This window comes from Callorhinus ursinus, unplaced genomic scaffold, assembly GCF_003265705.2.
Source record: "Callorhinus ursinus isolate GAN/ISIS: 27379988/994484 unplaced genomic scaffold, GSC_fseal_2.0 scaffold1, whole genome shotgun sequence".
Lineage (NCBI taxonomy): Eukaryota > Metazoa > Chordata > Mammalia > Carnivora > Otariidae > Callorhinus > Callorhinus ursinus.
Genome location: NW_027397063.1, coordinates 83,319,392 through 83,345,551, shown reverse-complemented (window position 1 = coordinate 83,345,551; position 26,160 = coordinate 83,319,392). Strand labels below are relative to the sequence as shown.

The window sequence follows — 26,160 nt, the reverse complement described above, 5'->3', positions numbered from 1 at the left end:
CAGGATCTGGGGGAGAAATTCTGCCTGAGGACATGGAAGGGATAAGGGTGCTCATTATACCACAGTGGAACCAGACACAACAAAATAGGTGGGCCACTGGGTCCCTACCCAGGTATTATGGCCGAAGATCAAAGGACAAGCAAGAATCAAAGGAAGTGAAGCAGAGGCTGTACTCCGTTTATCAACATCCAAGTTAGTTGTTATGTTTGTGAATGGGGTTGTTTTCTGTTAACTCATTCAACATGTAAATTATGAATTCGATTCTATGGGCAGGAAAGCTTAAGGGGGAAGAAAGAGACAATCTTTAGGAGCTTAGGGAAATAGAGGAGAACCAAGAGCTGTAAAGGAATAGCTATTGTTAGTTAGCTAAGCAATACAAGCAGTAAGGGAGATCTAGATAAAAGGTTGTATGAGCTCAGAAAAGGAAGGAATTACTTCTGTCTGTTCTTCCTGGGATGGAATTCAGTAAGGTTTCTAGCCTACATCGTGGCTTAACGGAAGATGAAGCACAGGTAGCAAAGAAAAGGGTTGGAAAGCAAGATGTAAAAGTGTTGTACACGTGCTATCATTCAGACACCTATAGGAAGATCAGGTATGTACGGGAAGTGAAGGCGGGGGTGGGGGGGGGTATAGAAATAAAAGGCTCAACCTAAGAGGCACGGATAGCGCCAAAGGCAACAGCACAGACTCCAGCCCTAAAGTACCTGAGTGAAAAGCCCAGCTGCCCCACTTTACCAGGGGTGGGATCTTGGGCAAGTTACTAAACCTCTCTGTGTCTTGATTTCTCGTCTTTAAAACAGAAATAATAATACTAACTTAGCCTGTGGTCAAATTTCAACACGAACCAACAGCATTAAATACTTAAAACATCTATTGTAACTCACTACCCACTTCATTTCCCATATTCAAAGGTTTAACCACTTTTAATTTGCATGGAGAGCACTCCATTGCTTCTACTTCACCCCTCCCCCTTCCCTACTCATTCGGAGCATAGCATAGTTCTTTATGGTGTGCACTATGAGGTCAGTTGTCCAAGGATCAGTCCTGGTTCTGACACTTTCTAGCTGGGTGATTCTGAGCAATTCACCAAACCTCTGTCTGCCTCAGTTTCTTTACCTATAAAATCGGAGAGATCATAATATCTACTTTATAGAGCTTCTTAAAGGATACCTGACATAAAACTTAGAATATAAGTGCTCATAATGTTACCTCTTTTTATTTTTATATTTTATTTTTTTAATAAATCTTATTTTATTTTTTAATTTTTTTAAATTATTTATTTATTTAATTGACAGAGAGAGAGACACACACATAGGGAGAGCAAGAACACAGGCAGTGGGAGCAGGAGAGGGGGAAGCAGGCCTCCTGCTGAGCAGGGAGCCCAAGTGGGGCTTGATCCCAGGACCCCGGGATCATGACCTGAGCAGAAGGCAGACGCTTAACGCCTGAGCCACCCAAGCGCCCCGTTTGTTACCTCTTTTTATTTGCTTATGTCAGGTCTTCATAGCATCTTAGCCTGTCATATAATGTAGTCTTGCTACATTAGCTTGGAAGAGCCAGGCTAAATCACCAGCTGCATGTTCCTAGACTGAGTGATACACAAGGACTTCAAAGTAGCAAAGCTCTTTAACTGATATAAACCCCATCTTCAAGGCTTCCTCAGAAGAAAAAGCTGTGAAGAATCAGTTTTCATTATCCCTGACTTGAAATTCTTTGAACAGGGCAGAAAGGGTTAAAGAAAAATAATTGAGAAGAAAGGGCACAGACTTTACAGAGAGACAGGTCCTGGCTCCCCCATTTATTAACTACATGGCCTGGGCAAGCTTCCTAAGTTCTCTGGGCCCCAGTTATGAGATAAAAGAGGAAAAAAACTGCACGTGAGGAGGAAATCCACATTACTTATTGTCTGTTCCCTCTCTCCTGAGGTCCTGAATTGGCAGAAGCCTTGCTCAGGTCTTGGGCAAATCCCCATCTGGTTAGGGACCCCTCCTACACCTGTCCTTCCTCTCTTATTTCTTTTACCCAGTATTATTTTTGTAAAAAACAAACAAAAACCCAACTTTTGTCTCACACTCTGAGAGTAGGCATGGACCAAAAGCGTTCAGGTTGGGCCACAGCTGCACTCTCTCCATACAGCAAAGCACTGGAGAGAATTATTAAACCAACCTGTGAAACACAAATATAATTATGTAACAGGATTCTCTGACGAGATTGCTCTATTACAAAATTTCAAATTGGTTTAGCCTCCTATTCAAAGATTTCATTACAAGCTACAAAGCAAACCTGAGGAGCATCTCACTGCCATTCAATTAGCAAGGTAAAGTAGAACTGCAGGATCTGACACCTTAAGCCTTTCACCCTAAAACTTTCACTTTGTTCTCTCACTCCCAGGGTTGCAATTCAATCTGGGGGAGCACAAAAAGGACAGGCTCCCCTCTTTCCAGTTGCTAAGACTTTTTGTTTATTTTTTACTATGACCCAGAAGACAAGTAATTCTACATTGCCAAGGTGCTTGCTTAGCTCCAAAAGCCTCCTACATCCTATCAGGGTACATCAAGGTGCATAATGACTCACAACGTACTGATATCTGCTCTCTGCCAGTCACTGTTCCCAGTGTTGGGGGAGTCTCAGACCAAGTCACACAGGCAAGAAGTAGTGGGCTGGATTTGAACCAAACATTCTGGTTCCAGAACCTTTAACCATCACCCTCCACTGACACTCAAGAGTCAATGTAGTTTCAAACATATATCAGAAAACTGGAAGATTTTACATCTGGAATGAACATTTAGCCTCCCGTATCACACAAAGGGAAACTCAGACCTGGAAAGGATAGGATACATGACTCGCCCAGGGTCACCTGCTCTAGCACAGCCTAGCCCTGACCACTCCGGCTGAAGAGGCACTCTCCATCTTCCCATTTCCTCCAGCTCTTCCTCACCAGCACATTTCTCTCTCTGGGGTCCTGTTTCCTTTCTCACTCTTCTCCATACACACACCCATGACAACTGAAATGAGACTTGAAAAAATTACTTTGCGTTCTTTTTTTTATTAAAGATTTTATTTACTTATTTTACAGAGAGACAGGGAACACAAGCTTTATTTATTTATTTTACAGAGAGAGACATAGCAAGAGACAGAACACAAACAGGGGGAGTGGGAGAGGGAGAAGCAGGCTTCCCGCCCAGCAGGGAGCCTGATGCGGGTCTTGATCCCAGGACTCTGTTATCATGACCTAAGCCGAAGGCAGACGCTTAAGGACTGAGCCACCCAGGCTCCACTTTTGCATTTTTATTCACATTTCTGTTATCTTTAACAGCAATAACTAATTGTGAGCTCCTTGGGACAGACATGGTCAGAGTCTTGGGGATCAAAATTTTTTTCCAGTGCCCCATGTACAGCTGGTCATAAACAAATGTCCTTCATGAGGCTACTCGAGCTGCTAAAAGCCTCCCTTGGCTGCCAGGACAAGAAGCATTTGTTTTCATTTGAGTGTTCCAAAGAGCAGCTGACTAAAGACAGCACAAAAGAACGAACCTTCACAACAAAACCTCCCAAACTCCCTTCTGCTATACAACAATTCAGAGCTGGCTCACTCCCACCTCCCGCCTGACTTCACAAGTGTGTTACACAGGATAATCCAGAAGTTGGGGTAATCTTCTGCTTTAGGTAAAGTGCAGGAAGCAGCAGATTAGATGTGAGCTTTGAAAATTGTTTCTTAAATGTCATATAAATCCAAAAGATATAAAGCAAATGATTTTTATAGATATCTACAGATGTCTGAAGGGCCAGATTCAGATGATGATTATAATAAATTAAGACTCCATGGGCGCCTGGGTGGCTCAGTTGGTTAAGCGACTGCCTTCGGCTCAGGTCATGATCCTGGAGTCCCGGGATCGAGTCCCACATCGGGGTTCCTGCTCAGCAGGGAGTCTGCTTCTCCCTCTGACCCTCTTCCCTCTCGTGCTTTCTATCTCTCGTTCTCTCTCTCTCTCAAATAAATAAATAAATAAATAAAAAATCTTTAAGACTCCTTTGTGTACACTCAGAACATGATTATAATAAATCACTGCATACTATATAAAACATGTAATAAATTATAAAAATCATAATACTCTTTTGTACAGAGCTTTGCAGTTTCTGACCGCTTGAATTTTCACCAGTTTGCATCTCACAAGGACCTGTGAAATAGGAAGAGCAGGTATTACACACATTTTATGCTCATCTGAGGCTTAAAGAAGTTAAATGCCTTGCCCAGGGTCATAACGCCCAAAGTGACAAAGCAAGTACTGGAACCCAAAAGCCCAACTGACTGACCCATCATGCTCAATGTTAATACTCAGAGCTCAGACGAAAATCACTAACCAAATCATCATTTAAAGCCGAGCCTCTCCCATCGCACAGGTTTTGAACACCTAAGAATGAAAGGTTTAAAATCAGGGTGGGGAAGGGAAGTAGGTCAGGAAATGTATCTCAAACTCTATTCTGCTAGAGGCATATTTGCCAGCAGATCTGCTAGGCTGGTTAGCAGGACCTGTTTGCCAACTTTAACAGTGCCTAAGAAAACTAATAGTACAAGAGCTTTACAGCACTTGGAATTTCTATAGCCAGCAGATTCAAGTTAATGTAGCTCAGTCATTCCTTGGCCCATCAGTCCCATTGTGATAGAATCTGGAGTCCCTAAAAATGGAGGTTTTTACCTCTGCCCCAGGAGAGGCTTCTCATTTTAACAGACTCAGGAAACAGAAAAAATTTACTCCTTACAAACATTTAGTCAAGATCTACAATTGCAACAAACAATCTAATGTGTTTAATATCTAAAATATTGTTTATTTTTGAAAAGATTTTATTTATTTATTTTTGAGAGAGAGAGAGAGAGAGAGAGAGAGAGAGAACAAGTGGGGGAGGAGGGCGGGGCAGAGGGAGAAGCCGACTCCCTGATGAGCAGGGAGCCCGATGTGGGACTCGATCCCAGCACTCTGGGATCATGACCTGAGCTGAAGGCAGATGCTTAATGGACTGAGCCACCCAGGCGCCCCTAAAATATTAAGTTTAAAGAAAAGTATCTATACACCAGATAACTGTATTGCCCTCCTGAGGTGAATTTACACGTGAGATATCCCACTACAAGGAAAAGGGTATGGATCTATTTGTCATCCACTTGTTCAGCAAACATTTGAATGTTTATTGTATACCAGACACCAAGACTAGTAGGGAGATAGGGGAAATACAAACATAGGCTCCATCCTTAAGAAGCTGACACTGTATAAGGCGGATATATACAATGCAATACTGTGATAAGTACCAGGGATACATACACGGAGAAAGAAATAACAATTTCTACCCAGAGGAGCTTGCAGTGTGTCCACAGCATTGGTGACATTTGAGCTGTGTCTCTAAGAACAAATAATTTTCCAGGAGAAAAGGGGGAGAAGGACATTCCAGCCAGTGGAATAATATGGTAACACACAAAGGTACAGAAGAGTAAGGCTTATTGGAAAGTTGGGATGGACTACTGTTCTGTAGCCCTAAGAAGAATAGGGTTGGCACTGTATTTTAACGTATTGAAATAGCTTTAATTTGATGATTTTGCATCTGGTCTTTATGATACTTTTTAAGAACATCTGTTCCCCCACCCCCATCCTATCCCCAGGACAAAACCCAGGGAAGCCGAAGTACGGCTCCACTAAAAGAGTTCCTAACTGAAGAGACAAAAGGAGCTTCGCTCACCAATAGATTAGCAAATTAGTAATTTTAAAAATCCACCTGTTTTTAAATAGGTTATTAAGAACCAGTTTTACCTCATCTCTATTATCAGTTAAGCAATCATACAAATTGTCTAATCCAAGGCTATTCAAAGGGTGGTTCAAAGACTAGCAGCACCTGAATGCAAATTCTTGCTCCCCAGCTCTACCTGTTTAATTAGTATCTCTGGGAGTGGGACTTTGGAATCTCTCCAGGTGGTTCTTTTCCACGTTAAAGTTGAGAAATATTGGTCTAGTTCAATATTTCATTAAACAAGTTGTGTTTCTTTGCTCTTTTTAATATTAACTCTACACCCGAAGAGGGGCTTGAACCCGCAACCCTGAAATCAAGAGTCACATGCTTTACCGAGCCAGCCAGGTGCCCCTTTAGCCAGGTGTCCGAGACAGCTCTGGTGGTTACCGATTTTCTTTGCAACCGTAATGGCTGAACGGGTTTGGGGCAATGTTGCTAAGAGCAGGGCGTGCAACGCAAGGCACCGTAGAGGGTTTGAAGGAGCACTGCTGGCCTCCCTCAGGACTGAACGGTCAGTTCCCTAAGTTCCTATTTATCCTTCCAGACACCTCCTCTGTGAAGTCCCCCACCCCCCGGCCGCCCCTGCTCCGCAGAGAACAGTTCGGCTCTGCAGGCTCCGTGTGTGACGACGTGGCTCGAACGCGTCTCCATTGCTGCACCTCTCGGTTCTCCGTGCGAGGTTTGGTCTATGTCTGTCTGCCCCGCGAACTCTGAGAGCGGAACCCCGGTTGCGGCCATCCGCGCGCACCAGCCCCGAGGCGGGCGAGCAGCCGGGGCGGGGGGATGAACGGCTGCGGAGAGGGCGTTAGGTCGCCTGAAAGCCGACGGGGACAGGGGACAGGGGAGGCGTCTCCTTCCTGGCCTCTCTCGCAGCGGAGGTTTGGCGCAGCCGCGGAGTCACAAAGGCCCGCCGCTCCCAGCGCCTCGCTCCGGCTCCGCCGGCCCCTCCCCGCCGGGGGCCCTCACCCCTCCCGCTCGGCCTTTCACCTTTAACTCCCGTCCTCCAACATGGCCGAGCCAGGGAGCTGGGGGCTCCGGAGCGCTGCCAGGCGGTCCCGGAGGTTAGGCGGGCCGGCGGCGCGAGGAGTGGAGACTGACGGCGCGCTGGGCACTTGGCCGAGGAGCCCAGGCCCCGGGCCGAGAGGGCACCAAAGCCTAGAAATGCCTTTGGTGAGAGCCCGCCTCGCCCCGTGAAAGGCCCAGTCCTTGCCCTCAGAGCTGCACGAGCGGCGTGATCAGGTAGAGGCCAAATGTAGTAAGAATTTCAGACTCTGGTAAAGAAGTACGATGACATCTCTTAAGATGGTACTTGTTAAAATCCATGAGCTCCCCGAGGATGGAGGGCCAAGGATGGACCTTACAGGCTGAAGGCCTGACAGGGTGGGAGCGAGAAGACGAAGCCGAAGAGGAAGAAGACGAGGTCCAGCCTCATGAGGAAGATCTCCGCTCTGCAGCGCCTCAAGACTCAGAGAAATAAGAGGGAGCGGAAATCGAAAAGGAGAAAGAAAGTGGAAAAAAAAGAAAAAAGAAAAAAGCACCACTAAAATATTTAAAAATATTGTTGGACTTTAAAATAACAATAAACAATATAATAATGTGATATAAACAATGAATATAATAGTAAAACAACAATGTGAACCTATTCTGACATTGCTAAATTACATTAACTGGAAGCAATCAGATCTTGGCCAGCCCTTTAGTTTCAAATTTGATTTTCATTTGGAACACAGTGTATCCAAAGGTGCTGGAGAAGAGGTAAACTTATTCTTTAACCTCCTCACACCTGTAACAGCCCTGCTGTTTTACACGTCAAAATTTCAACTGAATTTGAATGGATTGAATGATTTCCCTCTATTTGGGGGCCAGAACCAGGGCCCCAATCCAGCTCTGAGTCCCAGGCAGGGCCTACTCTCTGTTATTCTAAGTGTTATTTCTCCTCTGCTGGATCCAATTCTTTCGTCTTCCGCATGTCTAGCGTCCAACCCTTTGCTGGGGGTAGACTACAAATGTTCACATAGTGTTCCCATGGGGGAAGGTGAGAAAGGTGGATGTTTCATTTTATTTCAGCTTGATCCTATATCTAATTAGAACATAGGACTGTGCTGGGTTTCCTCAGTTGGCCAACTTCTATGCAACACTAAACTCTGTAGAAGCCTTAAACTCACGTCTTCAGGGGCCACAGCAGCTAATGCAAATGAGTAAAATAGGTGATTAGACATCAGGGAATGGGAGGCTTGTGGCAAACTGGAGAAACAAGGCCCAGAATAAGGATGAAGCTGCTGCTTTCCCTAGGTGATTGTGTGATATGGAAATTCTGGCCTACTATTGCCAGGCGATCTGATTTTTCAAGAGAAGCAGGAAGCCCAGACTGTTGTGTGAAATATTCTGAATTTTAAGTGTTGGCAATGAATTTAAAAATGTTTACTATACAGGGGCACCTGGCTGGCTCAGTTGGAAGAGCATGCAACTCTTCAGCTTGGGGTCGTGAGTTCAAGCCCCACGTTGTGTGTAGAGATGACTTCAATAAATAAACATAAAAAAATAAAAAATAAAAACGTTTACTATACCATGTGGACCAAAAATAACATATCTGCAGGACAGCCTGTGGCTCTCAAGTTGGTGATCTGAAAGTCAGAACGTATTTTTTCATACAAACAATATGCCCAATTGACAGTCTTCTAACTCCAAACCTGGATAATAATAAATAAAACCAAGACATAAAATTAGAAATATTTGATTGTGGGTTTTGTTTATTTGGCATTTTAGGTTGCGATGATGCATAGAGGCAGTTTAGAGAGTAATGACAATGGACATGGGAATTATGGATAATCTGAGTGGGACTTAGGGGTTCTCTCAAGGACTGCAGAGGCTGATGCACTTTCTTTTTAAAATTTCTTTTCCTTTCAAAGCAAAAATAAAACAAAATAAAATTTCTTTTCCCTTCAAAGCACATAGATTTCCTTATCCCTGATTTGAGTATAGTCTTCTTGTCAGAGGTAATTATAGTCATTCTTAGGGGATTACAAAAGAAATGGGGGATAAAGATTAATTTTACTGAGATAATAAACTGGGTTAGAGTTAGAAGACAAAAGGAAAATTTTTTTTTTTTTAAGATTTACTTATTTATTTGAGAGAGAGAGTGTACACAAGCAGGGGGAGGGGCAGAGGGAGAGAATCTCAGACTCCCGGCTGAACTCAGAGCCCACCTGAGGGCTTGATTCCACAGCCCATGAGATCATGGCCTGAGCCGAAACCAAGAATCCAATGCTTAACCAACTGAGCCACTCAGGTGCCCCATCTTTTTTTTTTTTTTTCAAAAGAGAAATACGTTAAAGAGAATATAATATGATGTAGTATAAGTATGAAAGAAAGTCCAAGCTGCCTAAATACTGTCTCCTTCACCCCCTCCCCCACCAAGGATGCCAGGAAGTGGACTATTTATAACTGGGTGTTATAATGGTAGGTGCCCAGTACTATGCTAAGGGTCACTGGTCCTTCTCCTTGAGGTTGACAGATGTGTTAAACACTTGGAGGTGCTCTTGACACACAGGGCCCTACAATATAATCAGGAGTGGAAGCTAACAATCCTCACATAAACTGAAAACCAAAGCAACTTCTAGAGCATGAAAATGACTTAACCCTTGCAAAGAAGTAGGGAGTTCCTATGTTTGATCCAACATGGCTACCACTGTCTACAGTATTTTTTTAAAAACTGCTTTCAGAGACTTTGGTTCATTCCTTTGTGTACTCTTAAGACAAATCTCCCTTTCCTGAGGTTGAATTTACTTTCCAGAAAAGTCAAAGTCCCCCTAAATAACAATATGTGTAATGAAGCTGAGGATTGCACTCTGTTCATAAACAAGGTGAGACTATAAAGCAATGAGATTGATGTTCATGTGTACCTCAGGAAATGGCTTGGAATCAAATTTCTATATAAACTATAAAAAACTGCTATAAAAACTGAAATATGCACTGAAAAAAAAATCCATGTGTAAGGAGACCTGCACAGTTCAAACCTGTGTTGTTCAATGGTCCACTGTCTAATAGTTCATGCTGGAAAGAGTATAAAACAACTGGCATTCTCTTATACTGCTATTAACCATATATAGGAAAATAACTTAGAAATAAGAAACAAGACTTGTAAAAATATTTATACCCTTTGGTATGATAGTTCTAATTTGGGGCAATCACTTGAGGAAAAACCCTAAAAACAAAAAGATCATATACTCAAATATGTTCACTGTAACATTATTTATAATAGCAAGTAACTAGTCCAAGTATCTGGTAATAGGGAAATAGCTTAAAAATGGCACATGCTCTTTGATACATCCATTCCAAAGGGGAGAGAATACTATGCAGTAATGATAGGGTAAATCCTTCTGGTAAATGATAAGTAAGAGAAGTTCTGTGTAAAACTCTATGTATAGTGTGATAATGTCTAACAAAAGCCGACACATACACAAAAAGAGACTGGAAGAAAATATAACAAAAAGCAAATGATGGCTGTGTTAAGGTGAGACTGTAGTCAAGTTTTTCTATTTTCTACATTTTCTATAGCATAATCATATACTTCTGGTATATAAAAAATAATTCAGTCCTCTAATTTACTCAAGGAATTATGCTTCTATGGGAAAAATTTTAAAGCGTCTGTGACAACCAGAGATTATACAACTTACAGCAATGTTCTCCACCTGCTGATAACAACCTACTGCACCAACACACATTTTACCTACTCCTATTCCTACACACTACTTCCTTGTACACACCTCTGCCTGCACAGTCTGTCTTGCCCATGCAGTACATCCCTTCCTCAAAGATACAGAAGGCTAAATTGTAGGGTTCCATCTGTTATTGCAATGTCTCCTTCTTCCTCTCACAACCAAACTCATGTTCATCCTTTAGGATCCATTGCAAATGCCCCCTCCTCTGTGGCACCCTGCCCTACTCACTCCCCAGACAGTCACTCCTGCCCCCACCCTCTCTTGGTTCATGGTTCAAGCTTCTACTTTTGATACTTGTAGAAACAGAGTGATAATGTAACATCTACCTCCTTCACCTTCTTTCCCCTAAGAGGGGCATACTGCTGGGTAGGCAACTAGTGCTCAGTCTAATTGTGAATGGATTAATATAGTGGAGATTATGTTTCCTTTCACTGTTGCTTTTAAGTTCTTGCTTTCTGAAAAAAAGCAGGCGGCTTACCCCTTATCATTCTTCTACTTGGGCTTTTCATGAAGAGGAACAGGAATCCAGGGCAAAAGCAAGCACATTTACTGGGTGTTGTATGTAAGTGATGAATCGCTGAATTCTACTCCTGAAACCAATATTGTACTGTATGTTAACTAACTAGAATTTAAATAAAAATTTGAAGAAAAACCAAAAAGAAAAACAGTAGCAAGCACATTTTGCTGCTGGTCCTATTGATGATGCCTTATTTGAAAAGTGGGATGTAGAGGGAAAACTTCCTGTCAGGACATTTTCACCAGCCTCTTTACAGTAAAAGCTGTCCAGGGACTTTGGGTCAGTCACCATTTATTCACTCAGCCGATATGTATTTACTTCATGCCAGGTACTTTCAGGAGCTGGGTACACGGTGGTGAAACCCACAGACATGCTCTCTCCCCTCAGAGAGCTTCCAGCCTGGCAAGAAAGAATTACTTAGGGAGACAAATTACTTAGGAGTAATTAAACAGACAATTCCCAATAGCATATGTTCTATGGAGGGAAAGAACCGGGTGGGGTGAGAGAGGGAAATAGGGATGAGACAGAAACTAGACTGAGTGTTTAAAACAAGAGGTCTCTAACTGTAGACCCAACCCCTTAGATGAGCATGCAAGAAGCTCTTGTCTCAAGTAAGGCACCACAACTCTGAATAACTGCAGCGTTTGTTTTAGACTTGGAACAAAGAAGGAGTTTTTTGAAGCAGGGCACTGGGGGATACAACAGGAAAGACTGACTTAAAGAAGTTTTTGTTTAACACAAAAGACTACTAAAATCAAATAACAGTAGCAAAATCGTTTTCAATCAAATTATATATTTGGTCACCAAAATTTAAATGCTATTCTACAGGTTTGTAACAATGTTTTTAATAAGTAGTTTAAAGCTGATCTCACCAAGTGGTACTTATTCTTGAAAAATCATACTTTTCTTGTGTTTTCATAATTTTACTGTTAGCTTAACTAGAGTTAGCATAATTAAAACAGTGAAATAGATCCTAACACAAGACTGGAACTAGTTCTTCCCATGGTTCAGCTGCATAAAGATCTCCTTCAAACTTCTTACACCTTTCAGAATCTCAACAGAAGTAGCTTCTGGTAGGCACCATGCTGTCCCACCTCAGAATTGTAGACATGCTGTTTTCCTGGAATACCCTTATCTCTGCATCTGTCTGGTGTTTTTTTTTACATCCTTTCAGACTCAAAAAATGGATGGTGGGGGGAATGGCATAAAGACATTTAAACACTGACAACACCCAAATGAAAGTCCCAACTTTTTAAGCAGTTAAAGTTCTATGATTTACCCAAAAATAGGCTCTTATGAATTCGGGAAATCATGTTTTTAGAGGAATTGAAAATCACTGCCAAACAGATTCCTTCTGTAGACATAACCAATAACAATGTTCTTGTTTTTATCCAAAATATCTTCATTTAAGTTGCAGAATTATGCCAATTTAAATTTGCTATGTGAGGAAATAAGACTGACAAGTTACTGGTTTAGTCAGTAAGAGCTTCTGTGGTTGCTAACTAAGGCTCGAATCTAGCACATGGTGTGTCCTAAAAAATACTGGCCCACTGTTCTTGACAAAAGTATAATATGTGCATTTTAATGGTATACTATTAACTACAGAATTAATAGGCATCAACCTACAGGGGAGAAAGTTTAATATTCATCTGATGGGAACCTCATTTTGAAGCAGACAGAAAAAGCTACTTAGCTTGTAAGACTCCACATTTTAAGATAGGTTCCACATAGATGAACCAAACAACACAAATTTAAAATTAGCTCTTTGGGGAAATTAGCTATTTTACTTTTTCTTTCTGCCTTTGTTGGCACCACCTCTTCTCATTCAACATCATTTTTATTTTTAAGCACTCTCCATACCCAGCATAGGGCTCGAACTCATGACCCCGAGATCAACAGTCACCTGCTCACTGACTGAGCCAGCCAGGTGCCCCTAAATTTTTTTAAACAAATATTTTTTAATCTACTAAATAGTTATATGTATATAATTTTTATATATAGCTATTTATTACCTCAGTAATATCCATCAGTAACTTCCATCTCAGGTTTTAATCACAAGCTATAAAGTTTATTTTGGCTATTTCCTGTGAGAAATGATAGCTCAATATGATGAGCATTACCAGTCAAAATATTAGTTTTGGCAGACATCCTTGAAATCATCCTAACAAACAGGCTATAGATTGAGACCCTGAACTGTAAAATCCACAGTTGCTTGGGAGTACATCTGTGGCTGAGACCTTGAGGAGAACACCAGGATGTAGAGCTGATGGGCCCCATTCCATCCTCACGTCCCTCAGTCTCTCAGGAGAATTCAACACAGTTGACCACCCTTTCCTGCTACTACTCTTTGCTGGTTTCTTTAACACTTTATTTCCCCAGTTTTCCTCATTGTTCCCTGTTCTGTCGCTTTTGTTGGTACCACCTCTTCTCATTCAACATTGTTTCCATAGGGGATTTCATGTCTTTATAGGATTTCGATTACCATCGGCCTGCCAACAAATTTCTCCATACTCACTCTATTTTCTTGCCACATATATTTGGCATTGGATTGTAGCTCTCGGGAGGCCAAGTGCTGTGTGTTTTGTGAACTGCTATCACCCCAGTGCCCGGTATATGGTGGTTAACAAATGATAGAGGCCATCGTGAATTTCTTGTTCTGGTGTTCGACTGAAGACACCTGCCTTTAATAACTTTAGAAGTCAAAGTCATCTTTTCCATAGGTACAGGAAAGATCTCCAGGTCCCAAAGATGGCAAGCATTTGAGCAAATCCAAAGCCCTTCGTTGAGAAAAAGATCAACCCTGCTTGCAAGTACTTCTTCACCACTTTCACAATGTGGCAAGATGGCCCACCATTGAGACAGAATTCAAATAAAGGACTTTAATTTATATAACAAAATGTCATGTCACCAACTGTACCTGAGATACCTAAAACCTAAGGAACTCTTTTCAGGTGACATCATATTCTAAAACGAATTGATACCTTGGCAAACTCCAGTGGAGATCTTTGATATGAGACAGTGAAAGCCTAAGAGACATTCAATTTCTTTGACTTTTAGAGCACTATCTACAAAGGCAGAGTGCCTGAATTAGAGTTTTGGCTCTGGGTGTTTGACTTTGGCAAGATACTTAACCCCTCTGTGCCTCAGTTTCTTCATTTACAATATAGTAATAGTAATAGTACTTACCTTACAGGATTCTTATAAAGGTTGAGTATATACATAAAACAGAAGAATATGAGTTAGCTATGAGGGTGCTGATTCATAGATCTCTTCAGTTAGAACATCAGCAAACTCAGCCCATAGACTCTAAAACTTTAACCACAGGAAGCAGTTTTTAGTTCTTGCTTTACAGCAAGGATTGTGCAAGAATTTTATATATGCAATCACATATAGTCCATATAACAAGCCTCAAGGGATGCACTATCATTATCTCACTTTTATAGGTGAGAAAACTAAGGTTAGAGTTCAAGTAACTTGCCTAACTAGTTTCACAGCTAGTTAGTGCTGAAGCCAGGAGTTAAACCCAGTAGCCACAGCCAACAGAAGTTTAAGAAGATCTATATCTGTATAGATTCCAGTCTGCCAGTAAGAGCAGTAGTAGACTGACAAGAATAACTGTGAAAATAAAAGAATACAAAACAGCATATTACTATTGGAGTATATTGCAGACAGTTGTCAAAACTCAGATCTGGACTATATATATATATATATATATATTTCTTATGTCAGGTACTGTTCCAAGTCTATTTCTTCAGAAGATTTTATTTATTTATTTATTTATTTGAGAAAGAGTGAGAGAGAGAGAGCATGAGCAGGGTCAGGGGGTGGGGCGGGCGGAGGGCAGAGGGAGAGGCAGAAGCAAATTCCCCACTAAGCAGGGAGCCCAATGCAGGGCTGGATCCTGGGATCATGACCTGAGCTGAAGGCAGGTGCTTAACTGACTGAGCTACCCAGGTGCCAGGTGAACTAGTGTCAAAGTGATCATGAGCACTCCCACGTGCGTGGCCGCAGCTACGAGGGGTGGGTCAGAGACAGCACCAGAGACAAAAAGGGGAAATCCATTATGGAGGACTTTGTTTTCAGGTCAGCCTGGCTCAGCAAGTGAGAGCAGGAAAATAGGAATCCAGGACATTCGATTCTAGTCTCACGAATCATGTGATCTTGGGGATGTCACTGACTCTCCTTGAACCTGTTTCCTCACTTGATAAATGGAAGTAATTCATGCCAGCCAATTATTCATCACAAAAATAAAATGAAGGGTGGGGCACCTGGCTGTCTCAATTGGTGGAGCATGTGACTCTTTTCTTGGGATCGTGAGTTCAAGACCCATATTGGGCATAGAGCTTACTTAAAAAAAAAAAAAAAGCTTAAAACACATTTTCTTCTTTTTTTAAGATTTCATTTATTTATTTGACAGAGAGAGAGACAGCGAGAGCAGGAACACAAGCAGGGGGAGTGGGAGAGGGAGAAGCAGGCTTCCCGCTGAGCAGGGAGCCCGATGTGGGGCTCGATCCCAGGACCCTGGGATCATGACCTGAGCCGAAGGCAGACGCTTAATGACTGGGCCACCCAGGCGCCCTTAAAACACTTTTCTAAAAAAGATTTATTTATTTTATTTGAGAGAGAGCGAGGTGGGGGAGGGGCAGAGAGGGACTTAAGCAGATTCTACCCTGAACACAGAGCTGGACTTGGGGCTTGATCTCATGACCCTGAGATCATGACCTGAGCCAAAACCAAGAGTCGGATGCTTAACGAAGGGCACCACCCAGCCACCACCCAAACACAGATTTTTTTTGGAAAAAAAAAAGAGATTAAGTGAAAACTTTTGTAAAATCTAGAGCGCTATATAAATGTAAAATATAATAAAAAATCATGTTCGTCAGGGTCTCATTTCTCCTCTCCCTGTGTGGCCACTGGCATCTCCCTGAGGTACTCCTGGTAGGATCTCTCAATCTTACTCTGACTCCATTCCCCCTACTTCCACCACCACCCATTCACCGACCATTCCCAAATCCATGTCTCTGGTCAACTCCCTCTCTCCTGGGCTCTGGTCTTGCACATGCAAACTATTTATGAAAAGCTGTCCTCAGACTAGTCCCACAGACATTTCAAAACAAGATCCAAAACTCTATGATCTTCACTTTCAGATCTGCTCTTCCTGAATCGGGGCCATTGTCACTATTCAGCCAGGTACTCCAGGGTCTGTCTCAGGAGCCACCATGAACTCCTTTCTCTCCTTCACTCCATACTCTCTCTCCGTCAGCAAGTCTGTCAGCTTCACTGTAAGTTCATGCTCTCACCTCTCATCTGGATTGTCTCCTCAGTGGATGCTCACCTTCATTTACTTTCTTCAACTCCAGTCTCTACACTGTCACAGAGAAACTGTTCTAGAACACACATTTGACTGTGTAATTTCCCTGTGAAAAATCTTTCAGTGGCCCCTTTCTCAGCCCACAGAGCCCTTCTTTATCTTGCTTATGCTTCCTTCCAGCCTTACCTCTCTGAGGTCTAATCCACTTGTAGTTCCTTAGCTCTAACATCCTCTCCCATTGGAATGTCCCTTCTGGCCGGAATGCCCTTCCACCCTCCTTTCTACCCCTACCTTCTCCTCCTCCACCTCCCTCACTCAGCTCCTATGGAAAGGCAAGCGAGTACAATGGTTAAAGTCTTGAGCTCAGAGTGAGACAGGCAGGAGTTGAATTGTGAGTCTACCTCTCATAAACTGTGTCATCTTGAGCAAGTTAGTTTTCTTTGCAATTCAGTTTCCTCCTTTGTAAAGAAAGGAGAATAAGGACATCCACCTCATAGAATTATAGCATGGCCTCAATGAATTGCATGCAAAGCACATAGCACAGTATCTGGCACAGAGTAAATGCTCACTATATGCTTAAGAAATGTTAGTTTTTTTACTGTAAACAATCAACCTCGATAACTCAGATTAGATGCCAATGTGAGAGGGAAATAGTCCTCAATGCCTGTGGCCTGGGTCTACATTAGAGGTCCTTTTTAAGGCTCTTGGAGCAACCCTTAAAGTCTCTGTCAATAACTCTGTCATTCAAGAACACACTCTGTAACTGCCAATAGGCTTATCCTCCTTTCACTCCACTGTAAACTCCTTGAGATTAGGCATGTGTCTTTTTCATTTTTGTTTTGCCAGTTCTTAGCACTGGTGTTCAGTTAATATTTACTGAACGAGTGATGACTTCCAAAGGGTAGGACTTTAATTTTATTTTGGAAACACTGAAAGATAGATTGTTAAAATTTCATAATTGGACACAAATTGGGTATAGAATATAACTAGGTTTGCCACTTGGACATTCAATTACATTTCTTAATTTGTTATAAACATAAAATGGAGAAAATAAGTATTGATCTCCCATATCATTTCATTTAGCAGTGAAAATATATAGTCTGTATTTTAAAAGAAGCAACTGTGCATTAACAGACTGTTTAAGAACGATCACTGCACTTCCATGCCTTCCAGAAATGTCTTCAGATCAAGCCCAAGTCACATGTTAGAAATAGAATGTCCCACTAAAATAAAGTAATATAGCATTCTTGTGCTGAGGGCTATATTTATAGAGGTCTAGGAAAAATAACAAGGAAAGCTATAAATTAGGCATTGTCTAACACACCTGGTAGCTGAATCAAACCGACCTTAATTTTTTAAAAGGTTTATTTATTTATTTGAGAGACAGAGAGAGTGGGGGCAGGGGCAGAGGGAGAGGGGGAGAGAGAGAATCTCCAGCAGATGCCCCACAGAGTGCAGGGCCTCATGCAGGGCTCGATGCCATGATCCGGAGATCAAGACTTGAGCCAAAATCAAGAGTTGGTCACTTAATGGACTGAGCCACCCAGGTGCTCTGCCCCTAAAGTATTCTTAAAGCATTTCTGCTGCGAGGTGTTTATGAAAATTCCACCAAGTTAGCTAAAAATTATTGTGATTGGTGAAATCTCTAATTAAATGAAGAAATATGTATCACAGCAAGTCTAGAAGGCGGTGGACAAAACTTAGCATTTACTAATGTTTTTGAGTTAAATTTACCTGACAATAGTAAAAGTTCCAGTTCATGAATGGTTATGAAAAAGGTTAGCAAATTGGAGTTCTGCGTGGCATCCAGCTGAGCCGGATTTAAACCACACTTACACAGCCCGAGAGTACATTCCTGCATGGAACTTCCAGGTGAAGTCACGTTGCATTTTGATGTTTGGAGACATTTTACAAGATGAAAAACCTTGTTCAACTGGTTCAAAGGCACTGTCACCCATAAGAAACAGGGGGAAATATTCAGCAAAAACACCTGTTTTACATTATGTCATCAAAAAGATACATAGTAGAGGAGGCCCTGGGTGGCTCAGTGGGTTAAGCGTCCCACGCTGGATTTTGGCTCAGGTCACAATCTCGGGGTCATGGGATCAAGCCCCACGTCAGGCTCTGTACTCCTCTCGGAGTCTGCTTGTCCCTCTGCTCCTCCCCCACCTGCACCCGCTCTCTCTTTCTCTCTCTAAAATAAGTAAATACAATTTTTTAAAAAAAGATACATAGTAGAGGAATTAGTAAATTGGGAAATGATCAAGGTAAGCCAAGCCCAGCCCTTGCTCTGAACTCCCTTCAGATAACCTATTGCCTTTAGCTGCCATCTTTACCTTCCTTTAAACCTTACAAAGCCTCTCCCTCCTATGAGCTTCTGGAACTGTGCCTCTTCAGTAATGCCTGTCAGCAAGTACCTTTTTAATAGCTATATATTAACATGTCTTCTCCATTCTACCAGGCTATAGGTTCTTTTAGGTCATTTTGGCATCTCCCTAAAACCACTTTCCATCTGTGTCACATCTAAATGACTAAGCAGGGAGTATGCCACTATGAGAGCTATATCAGGGGATCCAGGATACTTTTTTTTTTTTAAAGAAATCTGATTTTTTTAGAGAACAATTACTAAAATAGTAATCATATTGGTATGTGTGTGCACATCAATTCCTCTTTAGAAGTAGGAAACCGACAAAATTTTTTTTAATAATTTCTTATTACTACACATTCATTGTAGAAAAGCTAGAATATATAGAAGTGAAAATTGAAGATGGCCCAGAAAAAAAAAAGCACTACATTTTAAATCATACCCTTCTGCTTTTTCTCTAAGTATAGATAAATTGATATATAGATATACATAATTATATGTTTTGGCATGTAGATATACAGAACTATATGTTTTGGTATATATAAGTATTTTAAATGGGATAATGGCATATATGCCGTTTTGTTGCATTTTCCCATTTAACATAAAGTACGTATCTTTTGTAGGTCTTTAAACATTATTTACAACCTAAATGTTTTGACTGTATAGTATTCAAAAAATGCGTGTTCCGTAATTTATATAATCTCTTAATTTTTTGCTTCCATTTTTTTAAATGATACTGCAAAACAAAACAAAATAAAACAAAACAAAATAAGGTTGCTGAATGGTCCCCCATATTTCTCATGAAACAGCAGTGCTGGAGCGCCTGGGTGGCTCAGTCAGTTGAGTGTCAACCAACTAATCTGATAAACTAATCCATGTAATGTAAAAGGGCTAATTTCCAGCCACATGTGTGCAAGATAACTAGTGCAATTTAAGGAATATATATTATCTGATCTGCAATGCATTTGATTTACCTTAAAGAACAGTGGTTCTCAAATTTTACTGCACATTGAAATCACCCGGGGAGCTTTTAAAACTGAAGCCCGGGTCTCACCTCCCAGAGATTCTGAATAAATCTGGTATAGGACAGAACTCGGGCATCAGGATTTTTAAAGCTCCCTAGACGATTTTAATGCAGCTTCTGTGTTGGAGATGACTTTAGAGAAGGATCTCAAGTAGCTTCTTCTTAGGTAATATTGGAGGATCCCAAGGGAAAAAAAAGTACAATCAATAAAATCTCAATAATCTGACTCATCTGCACAAGAATAAAAGCAGCATTCATATTTCTTGATGCTGGGCACGTGCCTACTGTGCTAAGAAGTAGGCCAAGCTTCACCTCTGAAGTAGCTTAGGCGGCTTTTGTAATTGAGCAAATCAATTCTAACGAAAATTGCTTGGGTAACAAACTTTATGCCATGCAATTTAGTGGTAGCTCCCCAGGTTTCAAAGAGATAAATCCCTTCCAGTTGACATTTGTTTTATTGTTTCAACAAAGTTGGGCAATCCCACAGATTTTCTCTACAATCCGTAGTGGACCTTTGGAACAACTCTTAGAGGAATAACTACAAGTTCCAGGCATTTAAATACATTATTAAACCTCATGGCAACCTTGTAAGGTAGATGTTAAGTCTGTTTTACAGGGAAAATGGAGGACCAGAGAAGGTTAGTAAATTTCCTGGCCTCGATGCCAGTAAGTAGCCTGGTTGGGATGGGACTCAGGGAGGCATACTCTAGCAGTCACGTTCGTATTCACTTACAATGTGTCAAGTCACATCGCCTTTTCCCCGGCACAATTTGAAGTGACATTAATAAATTGCTTTACTGGGTAGAATATGCTACCATGTGCCCTGAATGATCTTTCTGATCTTTCACAATTTAGAAGAAAAGTGATGAGAGCCACTTCTGGGCAAACCCACTCTCAAGCCACAGTGTCAGGTGAGGATAATTGGTTACCTCATTTATCTCCATGACCTGGCTTTACACACATTATCAGTCCCAAACATCAACTGAGGGCACATTCTATATAGAGGATCATAGGGTACAACGGCCTTGCCTTTGATGGGTTGATACCCTATAGTTGGGGAAGAATGGCTTTTCTCCAAACCTGGCGTTTCCCCAATGACACATGATGGGGAAGACTTCTTTGGTGACCTGAAAACTAAGAATAATCTCTGCAGCCAACAGAGCGGTTTGATTCTTTTTTCACATTTTTCTTACTCTTCTAACTAGTTATGATTCTTCTTCTTGTTGAAGGCCATTATAACCCACCCCAGTAAAGACCACTGTACCCCAGAACTTTAAAGGATATCACTCCTAAATTACATAATTTCTGAAGGAAGAGAGGGACTTCAGGGCTTCCTACAAGAAGACCACCTTTCTTGGGACAAATGCTAGAGAAGGGGATGGTCATTCTTCCACCATGTCAGCATTGCAGTCAACAGAAGGGAAGGAACGGGCTGTATAACTTCATAGACCATTCCTAAGAGACAACAGGGAATGGAAAACATGGCTGGATTTAAGAAAAACAAATCTCTGGGGTGCCTGACTGGCTTGGTAGGTGGAGCATGTAGCTCTTGATCTTGGAGTTTGAGTTTGAGCCCCACATTGGGTGTAGAGATTACTTAAAAATGAAATCTTTTTAAAAATTAATTTAAAAAAAAGAAAGAAAAACAAACCCTTAGCAGGAATGTGCTACAATACCCTACTTCAGGGGCTTTGTGATAGGACAAAGCCTCAGAGACTCTGTGATTTTACACACAATTAGAATGGAAAAGGGAAAAGAAACATCAACTCTCTAGGAAAACTCATGATTTTTTTCCCCCTCTTTCTCTAGTCACTCCTGAAAAAAAAGGAGCTTACAAAAATAACCTGAGATTAAGAAGGGTTAGAAAATAGGGCCCAGCCTTGGCTGCAGATTGTAGTTTAGATTTTAGATTCTCTGGCACTAAAATTAATGTCTCTTACTATAGAATAAAATGCAGACAGTTACATTGTATGGCCTACGGGGAAAAGAAATCCATACCCATGATACAGTAGACAGAAATGTTACCCTGCAAGGGTAAGTAGGAGTATCTTGGCTCAGGTCAAGATCATCTCCTTGACAATCAAGGAGAGAAAATAAATGCTGCAGGGCAGGCGGAAAACAAGTGCATCATGCAAAACGCCGCTGCCGCCCCCTCCACCGCCTTGTCTTCAGCCAGGCAGCCAGGCCTCCTGGCCTCCTTCCTGCGCTGAGCTGATAAGCACCACGCAGAAAACGGGAGATCTCCGCGGTTACTCAAGTGCTTACAGGATCCCTGCCTGCTGCCCCCTGGAATGGAGAGCTCCACAGTCGGGGGACCTCGGAAGATCGCCGGTGCCCGCTTCCGCTTTTAAGGTGGCTGCACACTACCCGGAATCAGAGCCTGTTTTTCCCCACAGCCTTCCTAAAACATTTAACTCACTCTCTGCTGGCCCCTGCAGAAGAAGGAAAATGGGGAAGGGTGGTTTATAAAAGGCTGAAAGGTGGGTTTTTTGTTTTTTGACACTGCGAACCAAGAAAGAGGAGGGATATTTAAGACAGACGAAGGGTTAAACAGTTGTCAAATTCTGTTCAAGAACTTCACCTTCACGGTCACCAACGCAGAGGAGAAGATACAGATCTAGCCCGCTGCTAGCAAGGAGGCAAACGAGACACCCTGAAAACGCCAGACTGAACCACCTTAAAAATTGATCGTCTAATTGCGTTAGAAAAATATGCGTTCTCGTGGGACGCGGTCTGGAAATCTTGCTTCCCCCTTCCCAAATATTACTTAAGAGGAGGGAGAGAGAATCAGCTCTGGGCTGCGTCTCACCACTTGCTGTGCGCTCCGGAAAGTCGCGTCCAGCAGCATCAGCTTCCAGGGATCGGACACAGAGCTGGGCAGGGGGATGTAGATGTAATAGGCGGCCAGCGCCACCAGGGCGGTGAGCAGGACACAGGACGACCTCATCCTCCCGCGGCTTGGCTTGCCGGCGGGTGGACGCGGAGGAAAGGTCTGGGCCACGCAAAGACCTCCAGCAAGTTTCTGTAAGGGTCAGCGGCTCATTCACCGGTTTCTTACACGCCCAGGAGCCAATCAGAGGCGGCGTCGGGAGGAAGTCGGAGCGCTGACGTGCCTCCTCTTCGGTGTCCTTGCAAAGTGTTGCAGACGCTCGAGGTTAGAGACAGCTCCGGGGCTGCGCTAGGAGCAGCACAGCGGACTCTGGAGGACACAGGTCTGTACTGCACGCCTGTGACTAACGGCTCCCTCCTGCAGGATCCCAAACTAAAACCCAGAATAGTTTCAATGTGATGAGTCTGTGTGTGTGTGTGTGTGTGTGTGTGTGTGTGTGTGTGTGCAAAGTCCTTGGCCCACTCTGACTCACAGTGGAGATACTGAGAAAGATAATAAAAATCCACTGTCTTCTAGAGCCAGACTTGCAATGGAATGTAAATTCTAGCTGATACGTGGTGAAAAAAAAGATAATAAATTCCTATAGCTCAATCAGGGACAAGCCAATAGTATATCTAGCATCCAAGTCTTGGTTTCCAAATTTCATTTGCCAATAAAAAGAACCAGGACTCTGCTGGCTCTTTGGAGAAAAAGGTGATTCCAAGGCTGGGGCAAGTAAAGTACAAGACTAGTCTGTTGTGCTAGAAGATAAGGAAGTGCTCAAAAATGAGGGGACTGGTCAAAAGGACACAGGTGACAGACTGAAGGATCTCCCAATAGCTAAAGCTGGGGTAATTTTAGCATCAAAATAAATAATTAATGGATTATAAATAACATAAAAACCGGGAATCTATACTAATATACATGAATAAATAAATAGGGAAAAGCCACCTGAAAAAAAATTCTTTCAGTGGGTCAATGAGAGCAGCAAAATAATTTGAATCCAGATTTCCCATGGGGGAGAGGGTAGGTTATAGAATGAGACAAAGAACTCTACCAGGTGAATTAAAACCAGAGATCCCGGAGGAAAACATTTGGAAGAACTGTTTTAAGGAGGTGGTACGAGAACAGCTCCAAACTTATTGAACAAGGACTTAAAACACCTGGTACACATAATTTTGTACCTTAATATAGTCATTTAAATTTAATCTGATCCAAAGGAGTGAAATAGTCATAAGTTTGGGACTGAAAATGAGATTATTAGGAGAAAATGTGTTTCTTGTTCAGAGTTGGAAGAAAACATATAAAGGGCACACTTCAATGGTATTTCAAGCATTCAAGGTTGAGATCATCATTTGTAGCTGTTGTCGTTGATGATGATATTTATTGCTTAAAATCAGGCACTTCCTATTTTCTAAGAACTGCTGTGCTCTCCAGGGAACTGAATGTTATTTTGGTGTCCTTGGTGGATCTACCTATGAGAAAAGGTGTGGCCTCTGAAGATGACTGGGCTTAGCTGTTGGTCCTGGGTTGTATCTAATGGAAAGTAGGGAACTGGTAGTAATTACAGTTCCAGGCAGTCACCTGTGAATTTGAATATCCTTTTCAAATAAATTCCAAGTTCCTTTCCAGACCTCAGTCGGGGTTGGGCTGGTTGCCCCTGCCTACCTCTGTAACTCACCTCTTGCCCTCCCTACCTGTCTCCTATGCTGCAACCACACTGGCTCCCTTCCAATCAGATATCCTAGGGCTTTTCTTGCCTCCGGGTCTTTATGTATGTTATTCTGTGCTGTCTCCTCTGCCTGGCACTCTGTCCCCTACTTTCCATCCTAGTTGGCTCATTCTTATTACTGAGATATCTGCTTAGATGTCACTTCCTCAGAGTGACAATATTTTGTAAAGTTCAGCATGTAATTGGGCCCCGAAGCCTGTAGGTACCTTCTATAACTGCTAAGTGACCACCTCGCAGTAAGAGTCTTGTCTTTCTTATGAAGCTAATTTAAATGACCCACCCCTGAGGAAAGATGGAAATGAGTTAGATGGAAAGAGAGTTATGTTGTTGGGTATTTATATCCTGAAGGCACCTGTTTTAAAGTAATTTTCAATATTTCTGAAAATACTAAAATGATTTTATTTCAGAATCTTGTTTCAGAAAGACTACTGAATATTTGCCTGCTTAAAAGACAGTCTTTTAGGAGTATTCTGGTTAAGTATCTTTTCTCCATTTTCCATTTTTTTTTCAGATTCTCAGACTGATGCAAACAACTCTGGGTAACATATTTAAGGCTTATCTTCCTATGATTCCTGAGAAAGTGACTTTGTAATTTTTTGATATAAAATGGCTCCTTCCATTTTATGTGTACATTTAAGAACCAGATATCTTTTCATGGCATATGTATGAAATTATGTATCAAGGAATTGGTCATATTCAAGCTTACATAACATCACAATATGTTATAATTACCTTATTATCTTTGGACATAGATGTCATTTATTATTGGACATTTACCGATGACCTATTAAGTATTGAACACTGTATCATGCTTGGGGATAGGACAATATCCCTGCATGGGAGGAGTGCTCAGTCCAGTAGAAAAAAAAAATAGTAAACAGGAAAATAAAAGAAAACTTGCTAAGTGTTATAATAGAGGTGTAGAAAAAATAGTCTTCAAAGGTAAGTAGAAGCACACCAGACAGACAAGGGGAGAAAGGCATATGCAAGCATACTGTGTAATCTAAGGTTTGTGGCGAGAGCATGATAGCTTCAGGGAGCAGCTTCTATAGATTTTATGAACAATACAAAATAATAAAATTTATCAGCAGAAGTTTCAGGTTTGTTTTTGTTGTTGTTTTTAAGTAGGCTCCACACACAATGTGGAACTCAAACTCACAACCCAGAGATCAAGAGTCACATGCTCTACCAGTTGAGCCAGCCAGGCACCCCTCAGGTCTGTTCTTAATTGAACTACCAGTGGAAAAAGAGATAGTGATATACAATCAGAATTTATTTCACTGATTTAATTGAATTTATATAAATCAAAGATAGGATAATCTGTGTATGCTTCTCAGGAATAAATGACTTCTATTGATAAAATATACTCTGTAATAACTATTTAAAATATCCACTGGCCTAAGTTCTTGGGCCAGGTAGTCAGGATGACATTTAAATTTTAGCAATTAGACATGCTAAAAAATAAATCAAGTGGGTTATATATTTCAGTTAGGTTTCTCTACTGTTTCTTGGTTTTTAAATATGTACTTATCTCAGAAAAATAAACCATTGGTTAGTTCGTTTGGGCATTTACTTTTGTTAGGTCCCTAGAGTATTCCCAGAAGTTATTCTTTTCAAAAATTTGAACCCAGAATTTAATCTCTTACTATTCCAATGTCTGCCCTAAGCTCTATATCCAGGTCCCAACTCAGTCCTAGCCACATAGCCAAAGTTCAGTAAATACGGATAGCTGATAAAGTCTGGGCACCTGGGTGGCTCAGTTGGTTGGGCCGCTGCCTTCGGCTCGGGTCGTGATCCTGGAGTCCCTGGATCAAGTCCCTCATCGGGCTCCCTGCTCGGCGGGGAG

The 26,160-nt window shown here is 41.7% G+C and overlaps 1 protein-coding gene across 3 annotated transcripts in view; it reads right to left on the bottom strand.

Moving 5' to 3' along the window:
- Nucleotides 1–22,877, bottom strand: part of NCEH1 (neutral cholesterol ester hydrolase 1) — a 46,082-nt gene extending 23,205 nt beyond the window's left edge. Inside the window, exon 1 of one of the 3 annotated variants that reach the window (XM_025878734.2) lies at nucleotides 22,523–22,877. In XM_025878734.2, the coding sequence (XP_025734519.1) occupies nucleotides 22,523–22,660 (138 nt within the window). In that variant the 5' untranslated portion in view covers nucleotides 22,661–22,877. The remainder of the gene's footprint in view (nucleotides 1–22,522) is intronic. The other 2 variants (XM_073897145.1, XM_073897151.1) reach the window with 2 other exon arrangements.
- Nucleotides 22,878–26,160: the final 3,283 nt, after the last annotated feature.